This window comes from Cryptotermes secundus, unplaced genomic scaffold (genome assembly GCF_002891405.2).
Source record: "Cryptotermes secundus unplaced genomic scaffold, Csec_1.0 scaffold395, whole genome shotgun sequence".
NCBI classification, from domain to species: Eukaryota; Metazoa; Arthropoda; class Insecta; order Blattodea; family Kalotermitidae; genus Cryptotermes; species Cryptotermes secundus.
The window spans coordinates 636,739-657,916 of record NW_019742967.1 but is presented as its reverse complement, the minus strand read 5'-3'; the positions used below and the strand labels follow the sequence as shown (position 1 = coordinate 657,916).

The following is a 21,178-nucleotide window of genomic DNA, read 5'->3' as shown; positions in this document are numbered from 1 at the left end:
TTTGGTCCAGTTTACCCGGTCAAATGCCTTCTGCCAGTCTATGAAGCAAACACACAGTTCTTCATCTATCTCCAAAGTTCGTTCCGCTATAATTCTCATCATCCCAATTGCATCCCTGGTTCCTTTTCCTCTTCTAAATCCAAACTGATCTTCTCCAAGTACATCCTCTATTTTCCTTTCAATTCTTCTTTTAAGTATCTTTGCTATTATCTTTGCTGTATGTGCAATAAGACTTATTGTGCGATGGTCGCTGCATTTTGTAGCTTTTGTCTTTTTCTTTAGGGCAATCATTGTAACTTCTGTAAAGTCCTTGGGCCACTCTCCACTTTCATATATGGTGTTCATTAGTTTTGTCAGTGTTTTATGATACTGTACGCTCTGTAAAACTGGCACAGATCTCAAAGGGGGCGCTCCTGACGTAATCGAAGTACAATAACGGGATTTGCATACAATGACTGAGGAAAACCATGATCGACGCAGCCGAAATTCGAACTGAAGGCCTATACCGCTGTCGAGATGATTATGCTTAGTTTGGTACGAACGCTTCGGCCGAATCTGTTCCTTCCATCCTCATAACACCAGGGAAGAATCGTTTCGAATGGTGTAAAACAAAAAGCTGTTTACAGCCAGAACCTTTCCAAACAGTACGGCAATTCTGGTGGCGACAAAGAGACCCACATTTCTGCATGACGCCATGAGGACTTGAAAAAGAAGTGCAGACGCCAGACAGGGGCGAGATGTCGTCCCCCACCCTCATTCTCCCAACCGCTCAAGTATTCAATGCGTGCTGCATGCCACGCCTAGCAGCAGGCACTGGAAACGTCCATAAATAAATCAATACTAAGACAAAACCAACACAACACACAGCAGATACGTGTAGGCACAGACTTAAAGCCCGAGGATATGATAATGCACTGCGTGATAATTGTTACGGAACGCCTTAGCGGGAGGTGATAGGTCGGTACGGCGGAACGGTGATTACTGGGTAAAGCTATCCCTGTAACAGGCCGTCGAGGCTCCCACATTTTCTGGACAATCGGCTCACAGATGGCGGTGAGGGTGTCAGCCTTAAGCGGCGGCCGACCTTTACCCTCAGGAAGATTCCTGGTACTCATTTCCGTCAGAGGCTGAGTCGACCCCAAGGCCGTTGTATGGCTGGAAGGAATAAGTAAATTTAAAAATCCAGTGACTTCATCGGGAATCGAACCGACGACCTTCGGGCTTGTAGCGTTGTACCTCAGCCAACTACGCTACTGCGTGCCATAATATTAAATGCAAACACTACTTCAGAACTACGGCATCTTCTCAAGTGCGCAGTACCTCCCGTTTCTTTTAATGAATAAAATGTTTGTGTCAGTTTATTGGAGTACTGCAGTACACACGTCATACACAAACGCGCATTAACATCACCTCGTTACACGCGCTGTTCGTCATTCGTGCTAACACCAGGGACTTCTTTTCTCTACTACCGACGTCATCATTTCTTGCAAAACTAAAAGAAAATGTTGACATCCATTCCTGGTTTGCCCCTAAATCTTAGACTCCACGTGCTTTCAGCACTGCTCAGGTCTGTAACTGGGACACCTCTGCCGGGATCACACACAAACTGCCACTTCTCGTGAAGCCACTCTCAAGGTGTGCTGTTTCATGGCAACAAAACCGAAACTAGGAGAACGCCCTGCTCCAGAGCCACTTCGTCCACCACGTGGTCTCACATGAAGTCGCCCGGGGCTGAACCCGTGACTCCGTGGTAAGAAGCTTCGTGGGGCTGACAGTTGTGCAGCTGCTCACAACTTCCCAACATTTTATGGAACCCGAAGGTTCATTACCGTGTTCACAAGAGCCCTCCATTGGTCCTTACCCTGAGCCAGATCAATCCAGTCCATACCACCCAATCCTATCTCTCTAAGATTCGTTTTAATATTATCCAACCACCTACGTCTTCGACTTCCGAGTTGTCTCTTTCCTTCTGGCTTTTTCACCAATACCCTTTGCGCATTCCTCTTCTCCCACATTCGTGCTAATGCCCTGCCCACCTCATCCTCCTTGACTTGATCATTCTAATTAAACTTGGAGAAGAGTACAAGTTATGAAGCTCCTCTTCTCCAACCTCCTGTCACTTCATCTCTCTTCGGTCCAAATATTTTCCCCAATACCCTCAGTATATGTTCCTCTCTTAATGTCAGAGATCAAGTTTCACACCCATACAGAACCACAGGCAAGATTACAGTTTTGTATATTCTAATTTTTATGTTTTTGGACAGCAGACGAGAAGACAAAAGGTTCTGGACTGAATGGCAGCAAGCATTACCAGTATTGAATCTCCTATTGGTTTCCACTTGAATCGAATTTTGATTTGTTATCGTCGTTCCCAAATATCTGAACTGTGCCGCATCTGTTAGCTACCTTCATGTCCTGATCTCGCCCTGCATTTTGGTGTCGAGACAGCAAGTGTCCAGTTCTGATCTTGCAATTAAATAACAAGGAAGCTGATGCCCGGACACGGCAATGTATGCTGGGAACTTCGTGAGACTTCTGTGTGCGCCTATTGCAGATGTATCCCCCCCCCCTCTTTTCGCTCCCCCCAAAATACTAGTTCCAGCTGGCGGGCGCATCGCAGTGGGAAAACTGATATGAGACTTTATCAACAGGAGCCCACGGTCTGCGTTTCTCACGAGGGGGGAATACATTTCCTATTTATTTGCTTCTCTGTGGCTTATTTAACGACTGGGACGGTGCAGCATCGAATTTTACGATTAAAAGGAAGCTGTCCTGACCTAATTTGAAGCACTATCCCGCCATTTATGTGGGGGCTTTGAGGAAAACCTCGATAGCCCTCGGTCAGTGTAGCCGGTGTCTCGACCTCCCGAACATAAGTCAGATGCGTTATACCGGTTGACCAAGATAAAGATGGAAGAAACAAGTTAGGAAAGTGCCACACAGAGGAAACTGAGAAGGGTTTTCGCAACAGAGAGACAGATGGAGGGGAGGGGCTTGGTTGCTAGGCGACCTGCATGCAACCCAAGGAGGAGTTTGTCCGTCCGTATGTTCTTACATTTACTGAACTAGGTGCTGAACGTGTTTTAATCAGCGTTCGTATGGGTGGAAAACTTAAACTCTATTTTACAGAGAGCTCAAAACTTTGAGAACTTTCTCAGAAACAGCTCGACGCGCAGCAAATGAGTGGGCTCAACACAAAACTGTGCGTACATCTAACTGTACTCTTTACAGCTCTTCTTTGAGACATTTTGAAGCGATGAGCATTTAAGCAAACGCTAGTTATTTCAAGGTTTAATTAAGCAGCACGGCATTAAGGCGTATAGGGGAGTGGAGGTATAGCTCCATGCATTAACCTCATAACTGGGCGAAGTAAGGGTGAGGTTTACGCCCTTTAAACGGAGAAATGTGCCCCCGGTGTAAGCTGCACAGGGGGTGGGGGGCTCCACTGCCGGCCTGGTTGTTTTGGAGAGGAGAATATCTTGCCGCTGTCGGGAAACGATCCCCGATTCCTCGGTCCTCGAGCCCACAGCTAGTCACCAGACGGCTGGAGGTACAACTTTCCGACTCTGCAGCGGTAAGTCTGAATGTGATTACGCAGAGAGGAACAGGGCGGTATCGCTGCTCTCCGAGGTATGCAGGGTACAGGCGGAACTATCTGTTTCATTCTGAAAAAAACATAACGGAAAGTAGTTCTTCTGTGGAGGCGGGTTCGAATACCTCCACCGTAGCCCTGCGAGTCGTAAGAGGCGACGAAAAGGGAGCCCAGTGCCTGGGAGTATAGCCGAGCTACTCTGTTCCTGGGGGATATAAATACGGGGACCTGGCCTTCCAGGTTGGGGAGTCTCAAATCTGGGATAGTAAACTGTGGTCGTGAGTCTCGCGGGACTCGGACCTGAGAAGGAATAGGCTGGAGAGGGCCAGCAGCAAATGTAAACGACAGAACCATCCTTTCGTCAGAGAGGATTTTACATAAGGACTACGACTGTAGGTATTAATTTGGAAAATAAAATACTGGTCGTGAGTCTCGATGGGCTTGTCGCCAAGACAAAGTGAATGCAGGCAAACCGCCAGACGTAAAATAACCATGACTCAGTCGGTTAACCACAAAATCACAATTCTTCGATCTTTGCCCACAACCGTCCACAAAACACAAGCTAATATCTAACGCGAATCAACAAAAATTCGTTCGCCAACACCCAGGCTAGTAAGCACTGCACAGGTCCTGGATAACTTCTATGATCGAAAATTGACGTTCCGGGGCTGTCGGCTTGGCACATCCCCCATTTTTGTTCCTCTTTCACACAGTCGGTAGAAGAGTAACCATGTTCCTCCGAAACGTTGATAACGGTACACCAAACTACACGGCGTCACATCCCAGAATCATCATCGTCTCACAGCGATACGACCAGACAGTAATGTGTACAGGCAGCTGCTGTCACACAGGGCACACCAAGGGAGCTAGGTCCAGCACAGCATCCACTGCGCGGGAAGCGCTCCGATGCGAGAGGCGGCCAATGACCCCCGCGGATGCAACGCACACAAATGTTACGTGCTCAGCCTGGCTTCCACACACGCGCCTGTGTTTACAGTCACATGACGTAACTGTTCTGTAACACACCTCTCATTAGGTCGGCACTGTGTTCACAGCGGCGAGGGTTATCACGCCGTGATACAAGTAGGTGACAAGCTAACCTGAAGATGGGGGCAGTACAGCCCTCCGAAACGTCTGTGAACTTCTACCTAGCTACTTTAGCGTTAGTAGACCTACAGTCTTCTGCGATGTGTATCTATGATTTATTTTAACCACGCCGTCAGTATCCAAAAATACTGTCACGATTATGGGTGACTGAGCCGACTGTAGAGAAAATGTGGGAACCTCGACGTCTCACAAGCCTATGGGCCTCCACGCTGTTAACAAGAGAATGGCGAGGGCGTAGACTGGATTGATCCAGCTCAGGATAGGGATCAGTGGCGGGCTCTTGTCAAGGCGGTAATGAACCCTCGGGTTCCATAAAAGAAAGCCTATTGCTTGGGTAGGTGAGCGGATATTAGATTCTCAAGCACTCAGGTCCACGGAGTTGGACGTCTCCTCTGAAACGTCAGCACGGCTCGCGGAAGATAATAATGGTCCATCCCTTACTTTACAAATTAATTAAACGTAAAGACCCCCACGCCCTCGCAAGGAGAGCCCGCGCCAGCCGATCGATCCCACGTCTGTTTGCGCGGCTCCGAAGTTGAGTCCGTTTGGCGACCCCTGCCTGCTTACTGAAATGCTTAATAATACAAACAGTGATAAGATAAGACCTAACTTGGAAGCAGTGTTTACACTCCATGACCAATAGTGACACATGACCGCAAAGATAACCACAAATAAAAATGTGGGGCGGAAATATGTGTTACGCACTTCAGAACCTTTGAGCGATCATGTACTTTGGGGGCAGCTGTTATTTCGCGCGAATTGGATTCAGCTGGCTACGAAGATATCTCTGCTGCTGCTAACATTATTATTATTATTATGAACAAGGGAAGACTACATAAATTAAGCTTATGTACATTTTAACATAAAAGAAGCTATCCCTGTAACAGGCCGTGGAGGCCCATTGGGTTGTGAGACGTCGAGGATCCCACGTTTTCTAGACAATCGGCTCACAGAGACGGAGGTGAGGTTGTCAGCCTTACGAGCCGGCCGCGCTTTACCCCAGGAAGATTCCTGGTACTCATTTCCGTTAGAGACTGAGTCGACCCCAGGGCCATAGTGCGGCTGGACGGACTAGGTCAATTGAAAAATATAATGACCTCATCGGGAATCTAACCAGCGACCGTCAGGCTTGTAGCATGGCGCCAAATTTAAACGTAAGTTTCTAAAGAAAATGTGCAGACTTAAAAAGGAACCTCATTAGCAGCAGAACGTGCAGAAGTGGCATATATTTCTGGGGGAACAAACGAGAACATTACGGCTGCTGCTCCCCCAGCCAATGGACCAAGTCTAGACGCACGGCATGTACAAAGCACAGCTTCCCCTTCCTTACCCCGCTCTAGCAGAGAAGTTTATGTGTTTATACGGACATCGCCCACGGCAGGGGAAAGTCTTGTTCGCTGTTGTGTAGCTCGTCACATACTGGTCAAGGGGCTCTGACCGTTTTCAAGACAACCAATTTACTTTCTGGCTCTTCCAAGCGACAGATTTTCTCTGTCTGCTACTTCAAGGAAACAGGATATAACGCTCTGCTTGCCACCCTGCTGTCACGCTGGTTTCTTGCTTGGCTTATCTTTCCAACCTGAATATGGAGGCGACATATTCCTCCGAAACACAACTACATGGCGTTATATCCCTAAGATGGAACTGTTCATAACCACTTCTGTAAGAATCTTAAATTTAACATGTTGCAGGCAAATGGCCAGACTTCCCGTTGAATTATCAACGGGTGCTACGATATTAAAGTTATATGAGAACTTCAAATTCGGGGGAGAAGTGTCCCCTCAAATGACTGCCGACTCTACTTCATATAAGACGCCAACAGATGTCAGATCCAGATTTTTTTTTGAACAGGTGAATATTTTCGAAACTTGGCACTCCTATATTTGAAAACTCAAGGACACGCACATAAGATTCAGTTCCGTGTTAAACTTACAAACACATTTCATTTGTAAAGCCTCAGTTGCGGGTTCCAGCACAAACTGAAACCGAGAGTTGAGCCCGTACGTTATGTAACTGCGTGAGCACAATGAAGCAGTTGCATGTCTGTTCCAGCGCAGGGTCTCCCAACTACCGCCGTTGGATCCATCGTATGAGACTAGTGCTCAAGAATACCCGAGTTCATTGCCATGTACACAACAGCCCTACTCCGTTATTCTGAACCACGTATGCAGTACAAACCATCTCACCCTGTTTTATACACTTTAAAATATTGTCCCCCGAGCGGTGGCGCAGTTGGTTGAAGCACTACGCTACAAGCCAGAAAGTCGCTGGTTCGATTCCCAATGGGGTCACTGGATTTTTCAATTAGCCTAATCCTTCCAGCCGCACTGTAGCCCTGGGGTCGACTCAGCCTTTAACAGAAATGAGTACCAGGAATCTTCCTGTGGGGTAAAGGGCGGCCGGCGCGTAAAGCTGACCTCACCGCCATCTGTGAGCCGACTGTCTAGAGAATGTGGGAACCTCAACATCTCACAACCCTCGGGGCCTCCACGGCCTGTTACAGGGACAGCTTTACTTTCTTATCTACGTCTCAGAAGGGATCTTATGACTTGAGGTTTTGAAGTAGAACTCTCCCATTCNTTTCCTTCACCTGAGGACGGAAACAGATCCAGTTTCCGAAACGTCGTGTTTTTTTATTTGTTATCTTAAAAACCAGGACGATGGATAAAGTCCAAAAACCCAACATATCAGTGTGTTATACACCATCGTCAGAATCCTATAGTAACTACTTCTCCCATTCGTGCTACATTTTTTCGCCCATACATTTTATAAAAGCGCACATAAATGTATGAAGCAAAAACTTTACTTTGTAACCATTCCTTCAGAAAATAAGGCACTGTTATCCAAGAGTTATGAAAGGGAGTGGCGGTTTCCGTTCTCAACCCTCCCACGCAAATATGTACCCGCCCCAGGAGCAAAATTGTTTAGCGCGCACAAAAAATGTATGGAAGAAAGAAAATAGCCAGTGAGTGAAATGCTGAAAGGCTGCCCCTGGCTACACCCAGGTAAGAATACTGATAAAGGTCGCTCCTTCTGACAGAGATAAGCAGTACAGCGCAGACAACAGGTAGAGATGCACTTGTGGGTAAAAGTTGCAGTCGCAAGGACCAATTCAGTCCACACAGCCCCCCACGCAGTTATTGCTTCTACTAATGAACAGCTGTAACCGCCCGCCCCGGCGTGGAGGCGGGTTAGAATACCTCCGCCGTAGCTCTGCGAGTCGTAGGAGGCGACGGAAAGCGAACCCGGTACCTGGGGATTATAGCTGGGTCAAACCGTCACTAGGGGATATAAATACAGAGACCTGCTCCTCCAGGTTGGGGGGGGGGTCTCGAATCTGATACATCTAGTCATGAGTCCCACAGAACTTGGAACAAAGAATAACAGTGCTGGCGAGGACCAGCAGCAATTTACCAGACGGAACTCAGGTACAACTGTGCAACCAACGTAGCGCCTACACAGAAAGACCCGACACCTCCCTCGTCGAAGATGAGGCCCCATTTCGAAACACGCACATGTCTAGCAGAGAACAAAAATCTTGGTCAACGATTTCGACGAGATCTGAAGCCATGAATGATTGTGCTGGCGAGGGCCAGCAGGAATTTAACCGATCGACTAGGTTGTAACTCCATATAGTCTGGAGACACGCCGAAGTTTCGCAAGAATATATCGGCTACATCTTCAGGGCCGGTAGGCCAATACAACAAACCAGCAGAAGCAGAAGGCAAGTGGTTCGGAGACCCGACCTTTCGAAGGACAATATCGCCTCCAGCTTCAGGGTCAAACAATACATCATGCAAATGACCCCCAGCAGCATGCGGTAAGTAGGTCGGAGGAACGCATCACCTCCACCTTTTGGCCAACGAGTCACCAAGCAGAAAACCAGAACAAACAGGCGGGAAGCCCAGTTCGGCCTCACTGAGGCAATCGTATTGCTGGGAACGCGTATAGGGAGCGTGGAGGCAGAACTTCACACATTCTTTCTTTCCGACGTTAGATACAGGTGAGCGAACAACTTCACGCCCCGGCCACTTTACCTCCGCGCATACTGTTACTGGGCGCCTCACCTCAAACACCCTCAATATGTCTGCGCTTCACTCGCGGTGAGCCTGTACATTGCGAGATGCACGATCTGAAGCCATGTAACCTGATGGCAGAAGGTTATCGACGTTTCGGGACGTACTCTCTCCATCTCCAGAAACGTAGCAGCAAACGTAAGTAAAATCTTACCAGACACGGCGTTATATCCAGGGCGGCCGCACACCAACTGCGTCAAGGCACACATCAAGACATGAAACAAAAGAGGCAGTCTTACTTCGTTCGTGATTGGTCAGCATGAAGCTTACGTCAGCATCGTGACTCAGACCGGTGTGCGGCGGTTTTCATAATCTCATTCGTTTCAACTGTGCTCCTTTCTTTGCGTCATGTCGCAGACATTGTGTCTTGAAGCATATCGGTGTGCGGCCTACCTAACACTCTTCAAGACTCTCGTCTTGGGGGACGTGACGCCGTGTGGTCTAGCAGAGTAAGTACAGATGACGTACTATGTTACTCCGAAACGACGATGATGTCGGCGTCACATTCCGCAGATGACAGTTTGATCCTCACGCGCGTAACCGGTGTAGGTGCAACAGGGGACGAGAAACCGCGGCTCGGGGCTCGGCAGGTGCGGGATACCTGCAGCCGCAGTGGGGCCGTCCTCATTCATCCACACGTCCCGTCCCACAGCTAGCCTCCAGAGCACGTGGAGGTTCGTTACAGTGCTCACAACAGCCCTCCGCCGGTTCCCACCTCAGCCACATGAATCCACTCAAAACTCCAACCTCCCTACACGGCGTCACATACCAGATAACAGTCACCGCCATCAGAGCCTCACGTCCAACTTCGATTCCCGATGAGGTCAATGGATTTTTCAATTGATCTAATCCTTCCAGCCGCACTATGGCCCTGGGGCCGACTCAGCCTCTAACGGAAATGAGTACCAGGAATATTCTTGGGGAGTAAAGGACGGCAGATGCGCAAGGCTTACAACCTCACCGCCATCTGTGGGCCGATTGTCTAGAAAATGTGGGAGCCTCGACGTCTCACAACCCTATGGGCCTCACGGCCTGTTACAGGGATAGCTTTACCTTACCTAGTACACACAACACGCACCAACCCTTTCAATCCCACAGTGGTGTGCATTGCAAAATTGCAAATAATGTATTCATTCCCAAGCCATGAACAATATATCTCGTTAAGAACTACAGGACAAGGCCAACCCACACAGAAGCTGCAGCGTGCAGCTGACAGCTAGACTCCATCCAGCGCTGAGGATATGAGTTCGTGGTGCCATACCTCCACTTTCTGCACGCCAAGTCAAATGATTTGTGGCTATCCACCAGTACGCTTGTCCTTGCCGCGGGAACAGCCACACAAAAAGTCATCAGCTTTTATTACAAGGCCACAGTCCTACCCTTACACCACCCACTTCTGTAGGGTTTCCTTTCACGTCCTCTTATGCGTCCCAGCGACCGTCCTGGACACAGTCGCCAGCTTAGTCCGTAACCCCAACATTTATTTCAAATTTCTGTTCCAGCTAATGGAACACGTCAGCCATCTTAGAACTGGGCAGAATTGCAACAAATACGAAACAGGATAGTCCAGGGAATCCCTGAAGGATAGCATTAAGATATTTTCTGGCATGTGATGCCGTGTAGTCTGGCAGATGCTTACTAACATTTCTGTGGAACCTTCAAGACACATCAGAAACTTGAGGAAGGAGGTAGTGGATTCCTCCGAAACGGAAGTAACTCTTGAGGGACATCATAAGGACTGTTTTCTTGGATGACACCGTGTAGCCTTGCAGATCCTTACCGTTCCAGAAAACTTGCGGCCTCCATCTTCTGGAAATAAGACCTGAAGATGGAAGCAGCAGACTCCAACGAAACGTTGGTTACGGCCGGCATATTCCACAAGGCTGCCCATGTTCATACTCATCAGTCAGATCACATCTCGCATATGTTGCAGAAAATTTTGAAGACTTTATCCACGACAGGCATGGCGTCTACTGTCACATTCAAGGTTTCCAGGACACAAAGGGTCCTGCTGCCATGTCCAGAGAAGTAAACCTGCTTCAAATGCATTAGGACAATGCTCAGGAACTGAAGAGTGGAGAAGGATATTGTGAGAAGGGGCCTATTGCTTAAAACTCACATGAATGAACGCGAGGCTAGCCACCCAGCCGTAGTAAATGACTCCTCAAGGTTCCCACCCTCATCATCCCCCGGGCAACAGGTGGCGGGAAGACCAGCTCTGGAATGCCAACCGTTACCAGAACCAACCCCCAGACCATGAAAGACTTTTTTGGGCGCAGGTAGAAACTTCGGATTCTACTGATTTAGAAAGTTCGAAGACTCGACACAGAATTGCGGAATAAAGACATACGAGTTCTCGGCGATGCATGAAGAACCTTACATCGAACGGAATTTTGGGTTCCAACCAACCCCCTTAAAATATCCGGAAAAAATATTAAAAACGAACTGTGGCAATAATTCGTTAGGAAAACTTTGGCAAAACGAACATGCCGTCTGTTCTCTAAGCAGATGACGACTGAAGTAAGCCTGCCTGTACTCCCAGCTGCTCTGTACGGGGGCACATCGCTACGTGTGGGTTTGGGAACAGGGTGCAACATAACGTAAGGCGCTCCATACTAGGCCGTGCCCTAACTCAGGCGGTTAGTCGCCGGCGGCCCGGGTTCGAGCCCAGGCCGGGTCATGTGGGATTTGTGGTGGACAAAGCGGCACTGGGGCAGGTTTTCTCCTAGTACTTCGGTTTCCCCTGCCAATTCTCATCCCACAGACTGGTCCATACTCATCTAACATCTGGGGCTGGTACAATTCGCCAGTTACTGGTCGACGCACCAAGTGGACTGTCTCACCCCACCCAAAGAAACTAACTAGACTCCAAACAGCAGAGTCTTTTTTAAGCAGCTGATAGTCGCTCATTTACTCAACAAATTCACGGGCCTCTCCAGGGCTATTTTCCGGGGTGGGGGCCGTCAGTTATCCAAGGGGAGACAGCAAAAACTCGTTTACAAATTTGCGTTTAAGCCACTCCTGATCTCTTGGAATTGGTGGGTGGCGCAACATCACTTAGAAAATGCGTGGAAACGCTCTCTCCTCTTCCATGTAGCCGTAGGGAGAGGGGGCAGATGTACCTGGAGGGACTGGGAAAAACAACGGAACATCTCGGTCAGGATATGATTATTTTGGGCTCACATCCTAAGCTGAAAACAGAATCTAATACATTTTTAACGACGACGTAACGCTTGTTCAGGAGGGGCTCGAGGAGCACTGCTACAGTGTGTTCAGAAGTCCCTACAGGAAATGGTATTTCACTCAACAGAGAAACTGATTTCTTGAACTCACCGATTTTCCGAAGAAGGCGAATCTGCGTCCATTACATCTGAAACAAATGAAGAACAACTCATCAGAAACTCTGGTCCAACACACTATTTCAGCATCCACACGCAAGTTCCAGACACAGGACGCATGCGCGCGACCGCGATCTCACACCCTCCGCCTAGTACCGGTGGGGAGGGCACCAGACAACCAGACAAGTTCCTAACAAAGTTGCAGTTCAGCCAGTCCTGGCGCTCTCTACGGATTCTCTGAGGAAATGCCTTCAATACGTGGAGTAGTGGTCTTCTCTTCAATATTCATTTCTATTATCCAGGGGGTGGGGACAAATGTCTCGCTTCCCCCATGCGGTACCACTGGGCTGGAATCCGGCCTTCGATACTGTGAAGAACGGAAAAATCGGCTATCGAACCCCGATTCCTCTGTTGTGCGCCCCGTAGCCTAGTCACTGTACTGACAGCTATCCCACAGGACAGGAAACCTACCACAAAAGTTTCGTTTACTTTCTGACGTTTGGGATCCCGGTGAGGTCACTGGATTTTTCAATTGACCTGATCCTTCCAGCCGCGCTGTGTCCCTAGGGTCGACCCAGACCCTTTAACAGAAATGAGTACCAGGAATCTTACTGGGGTTAAAGGGCGGCCGGGGTGTAAAGCTGACCGCCATCTGTGAGCCCACTGTCTAGAAAACATGGGAGCATCGACGTCTCACAAACCTATGGGCCTCCAATGCCTGTTACAGGGATACCTTTACATATCATTATTATTATTATTACTATTATTATTATATTAGGTTTCTGATGTTCAAAATGGATGTCAAAAGAACAGCTTTGTGCTCGACACGGATACCATTTCCGTAAAGGTAAAAAGGTAAAGTTGTTCCTGTGCTTAACTCATTAAGCATTATGCCATTAAGGCGTATGGGGAACTTGATGTATAGAGCCACGTTTTCTTGATCTCGGCACTAGGTGACGGTACGTGGTCAGCGTCACGCCCCGGCCGCTTTACCTCCGGTACCCATTGGATAGGAGGCTGGGTAGACCCAAGAATTGGTCTGGACGACGCGGAGAAAATTTTTGTCCCTACCGGGACTCGAAATCCGAACCCTCGCTCGTCCAGCCCGTAGCCAGTCGCTATACCAACACCGTTCTTACTTTCTGGACATTGCATGAAGGTCTCTGTGATGGCCGTGCCATAACTCGGGCGGTTAGTCGCCGGCTTCCCACTGGGGCGGTCCGGTTTGGAACCCGGGTCAGGTCATGTGGGATTTGTGGTGGACAAAGTGACACCAGGGCAGCCTCACTTCCGAGCATTTCGGTTTCCCTTGCCGATCTTCATCCCACCAAATGTTCCACAATCGCCATCAGCTATCGTCTGGGGCTCGTCCAGAGGCCGGAAGTGGTCGCAACGCGAAGTGGACTCAGTCTCACCCCAATAATAAAGTAACAAGGTAAAGCTGCCCCTGTAACAGGCCGTGGGGGCCCATAGGGTTGTAAGACGTCGAGGCTCCCACCTTTTCTAGACAACCGGCTCACAGATGGCGGTGAGGCTGTCAACCTTACGCGCCGGCCGCCCTTAACCCCTCATAAAGATTCCTGGTATTCATTTCTGTTAGACGCTGAGTCGACCCGAGGGCCATAGTGCGGCTGGAAGGATTAGGTCAATTGAAAAATCCGAAGAACACATCGGGAATCGAACCCGCGACCTTCCGGCTTGTAGCACAGTGCCTCAACCAACTGCGCTGCCGCGTGACGTGTGAATCCGAAGTAAATAGAAAGATAAGTTACGAAACTTCTGAACACCCTAACGGGAATGCAGCAACCGAGTCCTTGAGTTGGAAGACAAAGGGCGTGAGAAGAGGAGGAAATGGCGAACAAGAAGAAGAAAGAAAATGAGCAAGAACAGAAGAAGCATCCCACAGCGCACACGAAATCCCTGCTGTCTGCTGGTAAGGACATTAACATGGAGACTGCTTCACATTTCACGGTGACTTTCCCAGAGCCACTGGACGCATGGAACAGGAGGTGAGGGCGCGACATCCGGCGGAAGCACCGGCCAGGTCCTTGCCCCCCAGCCCATTCGCTGGCGTCCTCATGGCTATCAGCGAGTTCCGTCAATATTGCTGCTGCTACAAGGTCACATCCACATATCTGCATAATATATGTGACGCCGATGCGTCTCATCGTGGTGACAACCAGTGTACCGAAATACAACAGCCGGGACAGCTGTCTTCAGGTGAACGACCACACAACAAATTCCCGCCTCACAGGCACAGCCAACAAACCAACGAAACCGTAGAGCAAACGCGTGCGGCTCAAGGACAGATATCCACACAAGCAGAAGCACTCCGGGCAACAGGACAGCATTACTGTTAACAGCAGAGTCCTTTATCACACCAACCTGTACATCTGAAGATGGCCGCTTGGGCCGCAACATGTATGTCAATACAGAAAAACGAGGAGTGAATAATAATCCAAACTGCACATAAGGTATAGTTGCCCCTGTGCTTAATTAAGCACTACGCCATGAAGGCATATGGGAGAGAGGGTGTACAGATCTCGGCACTAGCTGGAGGTAAGTGGTCAGCTTCACGGCCCTGTCGCTTTAGTTCCGGAAAAAAAAAAGCCCCCGGTACCCATTGGGTACGAGGTTGGATGGGCCCCAGAGCCGGTTTGGACGACGTGGAGAAGAGAAAAAACTTCTTGACTCCACCGGGACTTGAACTCCGACCCCTCGAGCGTCCAGCCTGTAGCCAGTCGGTATACCGAGTGCGCTACCCCGGCTCACTGACGTTGCACAGAGACGGCATAAAAGCGAAACGCAAAGTCACATTTCCCGACACGGTTATTCCCTGCGAGGGAAATTACTTCCCTCCCCGTGCTGTGGTCTACTTGCAGGTTAGTTCGTTGCCAGTACACCCGGACTCTACAGCGTCGAATAACAGTGCTGTTTATCGACGATGAATTGTAACTGATCTGGAAGGAAACAGTAATGACGTCATGCAAGTACATGCGGGCATTTGCCTAGATGGAAACTCGGGCTGGGTAGTCCGTATCGAGGTCGACATACGAACTGGGTACTTCCTGAAGACAAATACCCTTTGAGCCAACTTGCTTGATGTCCCGGGTTCAATCTCAGCCAGCAGACCGGCAGTTTTCCGCGATTTTCAAATGCCGCGACAGAACTTCCTCCCTCAACCTTTCCGACCCATTGTCCGCCCATCGTCCCTGCTACCCGACACTCGTCTGGGACACCGACAGCAACGCTGAACACATAACTTCCTGCCTGAGAAGCCGCCAGTTGTGCAGCTACTCAAGATCTTCTCAACATTTTACGGAGCCCAAAAGTTCATTACCGTATTCACAAGAGCCCTCCACTCGTCCCTATCCCGAGCCAGATTAATACAATCCATACCATCCCATCCTATCTAAGATCGATTTTAATATTATCCACCCACCTACGTAATGACCTTCTTAGTACTCTCTTTCCTTGTGGCTTTCTCAGCGATGTCCTACATGCATTCCTCTTCTATCCCATTCGTGCTACACTTCCTGTAACATGTCTACAGCCACTTGCTCACGCTGGTTCATCGCTCGCGGATGTCTTATACACTGAATATGGAGGCGATACGTTCCTCCGAAACGTCCGTTAACATAATATCTACATGGCGCCACATCCCAGAAGAGGGTATTCTTCATCTATAAACCCTTCAAAACATCTCTGAGGGTGCGTCATCATCAGATGGTGACGTACATCGTTACGTCATGATGAGAAAGCTGCTAGGCTCCATTTTCATGTTAGGATGAGAAGCAAAATCGCTACATCGGGGACCTTGTGGAGCACACGGGGCCTCTCTACCGTAAGGCTGCCTACTAGAGGCACGGTCTCCCCTGACACACGCTCCGTACACACAATACAATATAAAATTTAAATTCTCCTAGCAAGGAATTACTGAGGTGAGACCCTGTTACGCCGATAAGCACGCGCTACCATTTGTTCTGCTCCTGTTTCCGGGGACTCTGCCCCATCCTGTGCAACTGCTGGGCAGTTAGAAGTAATTAACTGAAAGGGGGAAATGTCAGTCGGGCACGGAATTTTTGGCATCTGTGCCTAACTCCTAAACGCACGGTGAGATCCGGAGCCAAAGCGGCGCTCCGTCGCGGTGTACAGACGCGAATATTGAGTCCTAAGGGATGAATATGATATGGAGACAAGAGTCTGACATCTGCTGATAAGGGCAATATTTGGACCTAAAGGCGAGAGGAAGTGGCAGGTAAGGTAAAGCTCTCCCTGTGCTTAACTAAAGTACTACGCCATGAAGGCGTATGGGCAGTGGATGTATCCATCCACGTATTCTTCACCTCGGCACTAGTTGGAGGTGAGTGGTCAGCTTCACGCCCCTGCAGCTTTATCCCGGGGAAAAGAGCCCCCGATACCCATTGAGTAGGAGGTTGGATGACGTAGAGAGACCGGGAATCGAACTCCGATCGTCCAGCTGTACCGACTGTGCTATCCCGGCTCCCTGGGGAAGTGAAAGGAGAAAATATGAACCTGCATAACCTCCATACATGGGATTTGAGGTTCTCACAGGGGCGCCTGTGAAGCTTACTGTCTCCTGGGTTATTACACCCTGTAGTTTGGCAGAGCGTAACCAACGTTTCGGAAGAAAAGGCTACCTCCTTTTTCGGGGTACACCGAAATGGATTTCCTTAGAACCGAACATTCATATGACAAAGTGTCTGTATTGCGAGGTAAGACGAAAATGGCAGAAACAGAACACACACATATCTTGTTCGTTTACCAAACCTTGGCAGCCGCGATAGCTCAGTCGGTGTAGTGGCTAGACTATGGGCCATTCTCGGCAGGGCAATCACAGCAATCAGAACAGCCCTGGCGCCCACCCCGTCTCTCATCCAGCCCGTACCCGGGTCTCTTGCCCCGGGGTGTGTGGCTGACCACTTACCTCTACCTAGCGTGGTAGTTAAGAACGAGTGGAGCTATACCTCCACTTCCACATTTGATGGTAAAGTGCATTACTGAGCGCATGGGCAAATTTTCAGTTCTAACGGGCTGTGACGATGGTGTTACTACGCTCCTGGCCGTGCCCACCGACGGACACCAGCTAAGTAACGGCCAACTCTTCAACCTGAGTAAGGAGACAGTTTGTTTCCGAAACGTCGTTCTATTGAGAACACGAGACGACGGACAAAGCCGGCCGGGAGACCCAGTAAGTCAGTACAAGGCACGCAGAGTTTGTGTACGCAGCCGTACTACGAGTGCTAACCATATGCTTCCCTTGCGGCCACCTGGTTACACATCTCCCCCTCATGTGGGTCAAATTAATATCATTCACAGTACAACGAACGCGAGCGGGAGGGCGGGCCTTATCGCGCTGGGGTGAGCAGCACATCGACCGGCGGACCTCGGCACGTGCTCGCCAGCCATAAGCTCAGTCACTACAGTGTGCATGTCATGGGTTCGACTTCCGGCAGAGGTAACAGACACTTTTCTCCAGAATATCCCAGCCTCCCACGCAACAGGTACCGGAGTCTCCTTCACCGGGAGTAAAGCGGTCCCAGTGTGAAACTGACTACATGGAGCTGTATTCCCACTCCCCATACGCTTTCTCGGTAAAAAGAAGGTAAACTAGCCCTGTAACCGACTGTGGAGGCTAACAGGGTTGTGAGACATCGAGGCTCCAACATTTTCTAGACAATCGGTTCACAGATGGCGGTGAGCTTGTCAACCTTATGCGCCGGCCGCCCTTTACCCTCAGGAAGATTCCTGGTACCCATTTCTGCTAGTGGCTGAGTCGACCCCAGGGCCATAGTACGGCTGAGAGGATTAGGTCAATTGAAATATCCAATGACCTCATCGGGAATCGAAACCACGGCCTCCAGGCTTGTAGCAAAATGTTCACGGTGCGGCCCTTAATTAAGCAGTGAGGCATCTTTACCTTTACAGGTTGTTTGGCAACGCTGACAGTTGCTCAGCCTGTACACCGGAAACACTGAGGAGAGAAGACCACCCGGAAGACGTAAGCATAGATGGGAGGATAATATTACAACGGTTCTGAATGAGAGAGGCTCGATGGGTGTGGACTGGTTACGGAGGTTCCAGTATCGGACTCATAAAGACGGTTACGAACCTCTGGGTTCCACAAAAGTGGCTGAGCGACTATCAGCTTCTCAAGGTGGACTCAACAGTAAGAAGGAACGAGGTTACATGTGAGCCAGCATCACAGACAGGCCTCCAGGATATGCGTCAGGAACCGGGGACGCAGCGAGGCAGTGGTTGCAACTACACTGTCCTATCCTCACCTCTGTCAGCTGACTCCACCCATCGCGCTAGGAACGACAGTGACAGTAAACGTAAGGCAAAGTTGTCCCTGTGCTTAACTAATTAAGCAATATGCCATGAAGGCGTATGGGGGAGTGGATGTATAGATTCACATTTTCCTGACCTCGGCAGTAGCTGGAGGTGAGTGGTCAGCTTCACGCCCCGGCCGCTCTACCCCCGGTACCCACTGGATCGGAGGTTGGCTGGGCCACAGAGCCGATCTGGACGACATGGAGAAGTGAAAATTCCTGCTCCCACCAGGACTCGAACTCCGACCCCTTGGTCGTCCAGCCCGTAGCCAGTCGCTATACCGACTGCGCTATCCCGGCTCTCAAAACACACGGACAGTATGTTTATTGTGCGAGAATGGCTGTTATGCTCCTTGGTTGCCAAAGAGGTCTGAAGGCCATATTTGATGAGGTACAAAGATCACTTGTTCACTTAGTACGTCAGCAAGTGACGCAGTGACACCGGTCCCGTTTCTCTTGCATTTCCTAATTTTGCTCCGACCTTGAGTGACGGGTAAACACGTCTGGAGCCTACTGGTCGCGTAAACATTTCCGGTGTCTTCGCTTACATTTGCCTGAATATCTCGAAACCCGCAACACCTGCCAGAAAACTGTACGCGACCTAAATGTGTTCCATTTTGCCCGCTACGAGTTTCACTCAAGGTATTTTCGCTTGACATAAGTGAGACAACAAAGGGCAGCCAGTTATGGTGGAGCAACTAACGTACTCTTCAAGAGGCCGGAACAGACGAAGCATGGCCTAGACCGCGCCATAGCTCAAGCGGTTAGTCGCTGGCTTCCCACCGCGGCGGCCCGGGTTCGATCCTGGGGCTGGTCAAGTGGGATTTGTGGTGGACAAAGTGGAGCTGGGGCGGGTTTTCTCAGGGTACTTCGGTTTCCCCTGCCAATCTTCATTCCACCAATTGCTCCACAATCACCCTCACCTGTCATCTGGGGCTGGTTCAATAGGCCAGAAGTGGCCGCAGTACAAGGGACTTAGTCCCACCCCACTAGCAATAAAAAAAAAAGAAGCATGGCATAATCCATAATAATGATGATGATCATGAAATGACTGTAGATCTTCGTACAGAGCTTTCGTTATTTTCGTGTCATTTTCACCGAAACTGAAATGTCTGCATGTAGCTTAATAAACTACCCCACGTCGATATTTCAAACAAATCTGTTCCACGATTATGCAGTTGTCGCATGCGCACGGAAGGTCTGCAAGAACTTCACCGGCCGTTCGGAAGGCTTCCCACTGTACTTAAGAAGTGAACACGTTGCTGGAACTCTAAACTGACATCTCACTTAAGCCTTTCTTACCGAGCAATGAAGAGAAACGAATCGGATGGATAATTAACTTCCCGACACAGCAAACGCTTTCCAAACTGTGAGGCCACCAGCTGTTAAGCAGGTCGAAGGACCATCTGGGAATATAATTCTCAAAATGTCAGATATCGGCTGCTTAATTTCGTACATAAATATTACTGATAAACCCTTAACGTGTAAGGTAAGTACAGTTGCCCCTGTGCTTAACTAATTAAGAACTACGCCCTGATGGAGTACGGGGGAGTGGATGTATAGATCCACTTTTTTTTTTACCTTGGCGCTAGTTGGAGGTGAGTGGTTAGCTTCACGCCCCCGCTGCTTTACCCCTGGGGAAAGAGCCCCCGGTACCCATTGGATAGGAGGCTGGGTGGACCCCAGAGTCGGTCTGGACGACGTGGAGAAAATTCTGGATCCTGCCGGGACTCGAACTCCGACCCCTCGGTCGCCCAGCCCGTAGCCCAGTCGCTATACCGGCTGCTAAACCCCCCAAACGTGATCATTTTCAAAATAAAAAAAGCTGTTCCTTATATGCGAGTATACACAGAGTTAAGATGGCGGAGCAGTGAAATCACTGCAAAGCTGGCCGAGGGGAGGGGTGATTATATGAAGTCTGGAAACCACAGGCTTAAGTCAACAGTGAGGAATGTCGCTTGCATGGCGCTGCAAGGAAACCATACTGCTGACATTTCCTGCTGACTCGTGTTGACTTGAGACTCTCGGATGTCAGCATGGAGCTGTGCTGAATCCATCTCCAATTGCACAGAAATGGCACACTAGCTCCTGCGTAACTAACAGATGCTTCCAGTTAACTTTTCTTTGTCTCGAAAACCGTACTTAACCACCCAAAAACTGTATGTACATAAGACGAGTGTTTCGAGTTTCTCTATAACTTTCGCTGAAACATGTTTCGCTCGAGATGGCAGGTCTTCACGTAAAGCGCCCGACATGTTTGTCCGATTTTAACGAAAACTGGAATATGCGGAAATAATTACAGCTCGCAATTTTCACTCTTCTCCGAATTTTACTAAAATGACAACACGAAGTAGGGCATGTAGCACGCATGGGATAAAAGCGCAAAAAAAGTTACTGTGCATTAAAAAACTAGGCGTCGATATTAAAATAGGATGGGTAAATTTGGAGTGGCTTCATCTGGCTCAGGAAAAGGACAAGCAGCGGATTCCTGTCAACATGGTTATAAACGTAAGATTTGAGTTTTCTACGGCGGCGTCTATGAAGAATGCCGTCTTCTGGTATGTGGCGCCGTGTAGATATTGTGTATACCCACGTTTCGGAAGAACGTATCGCCTCCATCTTCAGGGTATAAAAATCCGCGAGGGAGGCTACAGCCACCTGCTCACGCTGGCTCCTCGCTCGTCAATTCCTGAAGATGAAGGCGATACGTTC

At 49.3% G+C, this 21,178-nt stretch overlaps 1 protein-coding gene across 1 annotated transcript in view; it reads right to left on the bottom strand.

Moving 5' to 3' along the window:
* LOC111873536 (M-phase inducer phosphatase) overlaps positions 1-21,178 on the bottom strand; it is a 58,994-nt gene that overhangs the window by 29,096 nt on the left and 8,720 nt on the right. The window contains exon 3 of the mRNA XM_023868325.2: positions 12,109-12,145. Within this exon, the coding sequence (XP_023724093.1) occupies positions 12,109-12,145 (37 nt within the window). The remainder of the gene's footprint in view (positions 1-12,108; positions 12,146-21,178) is intronic.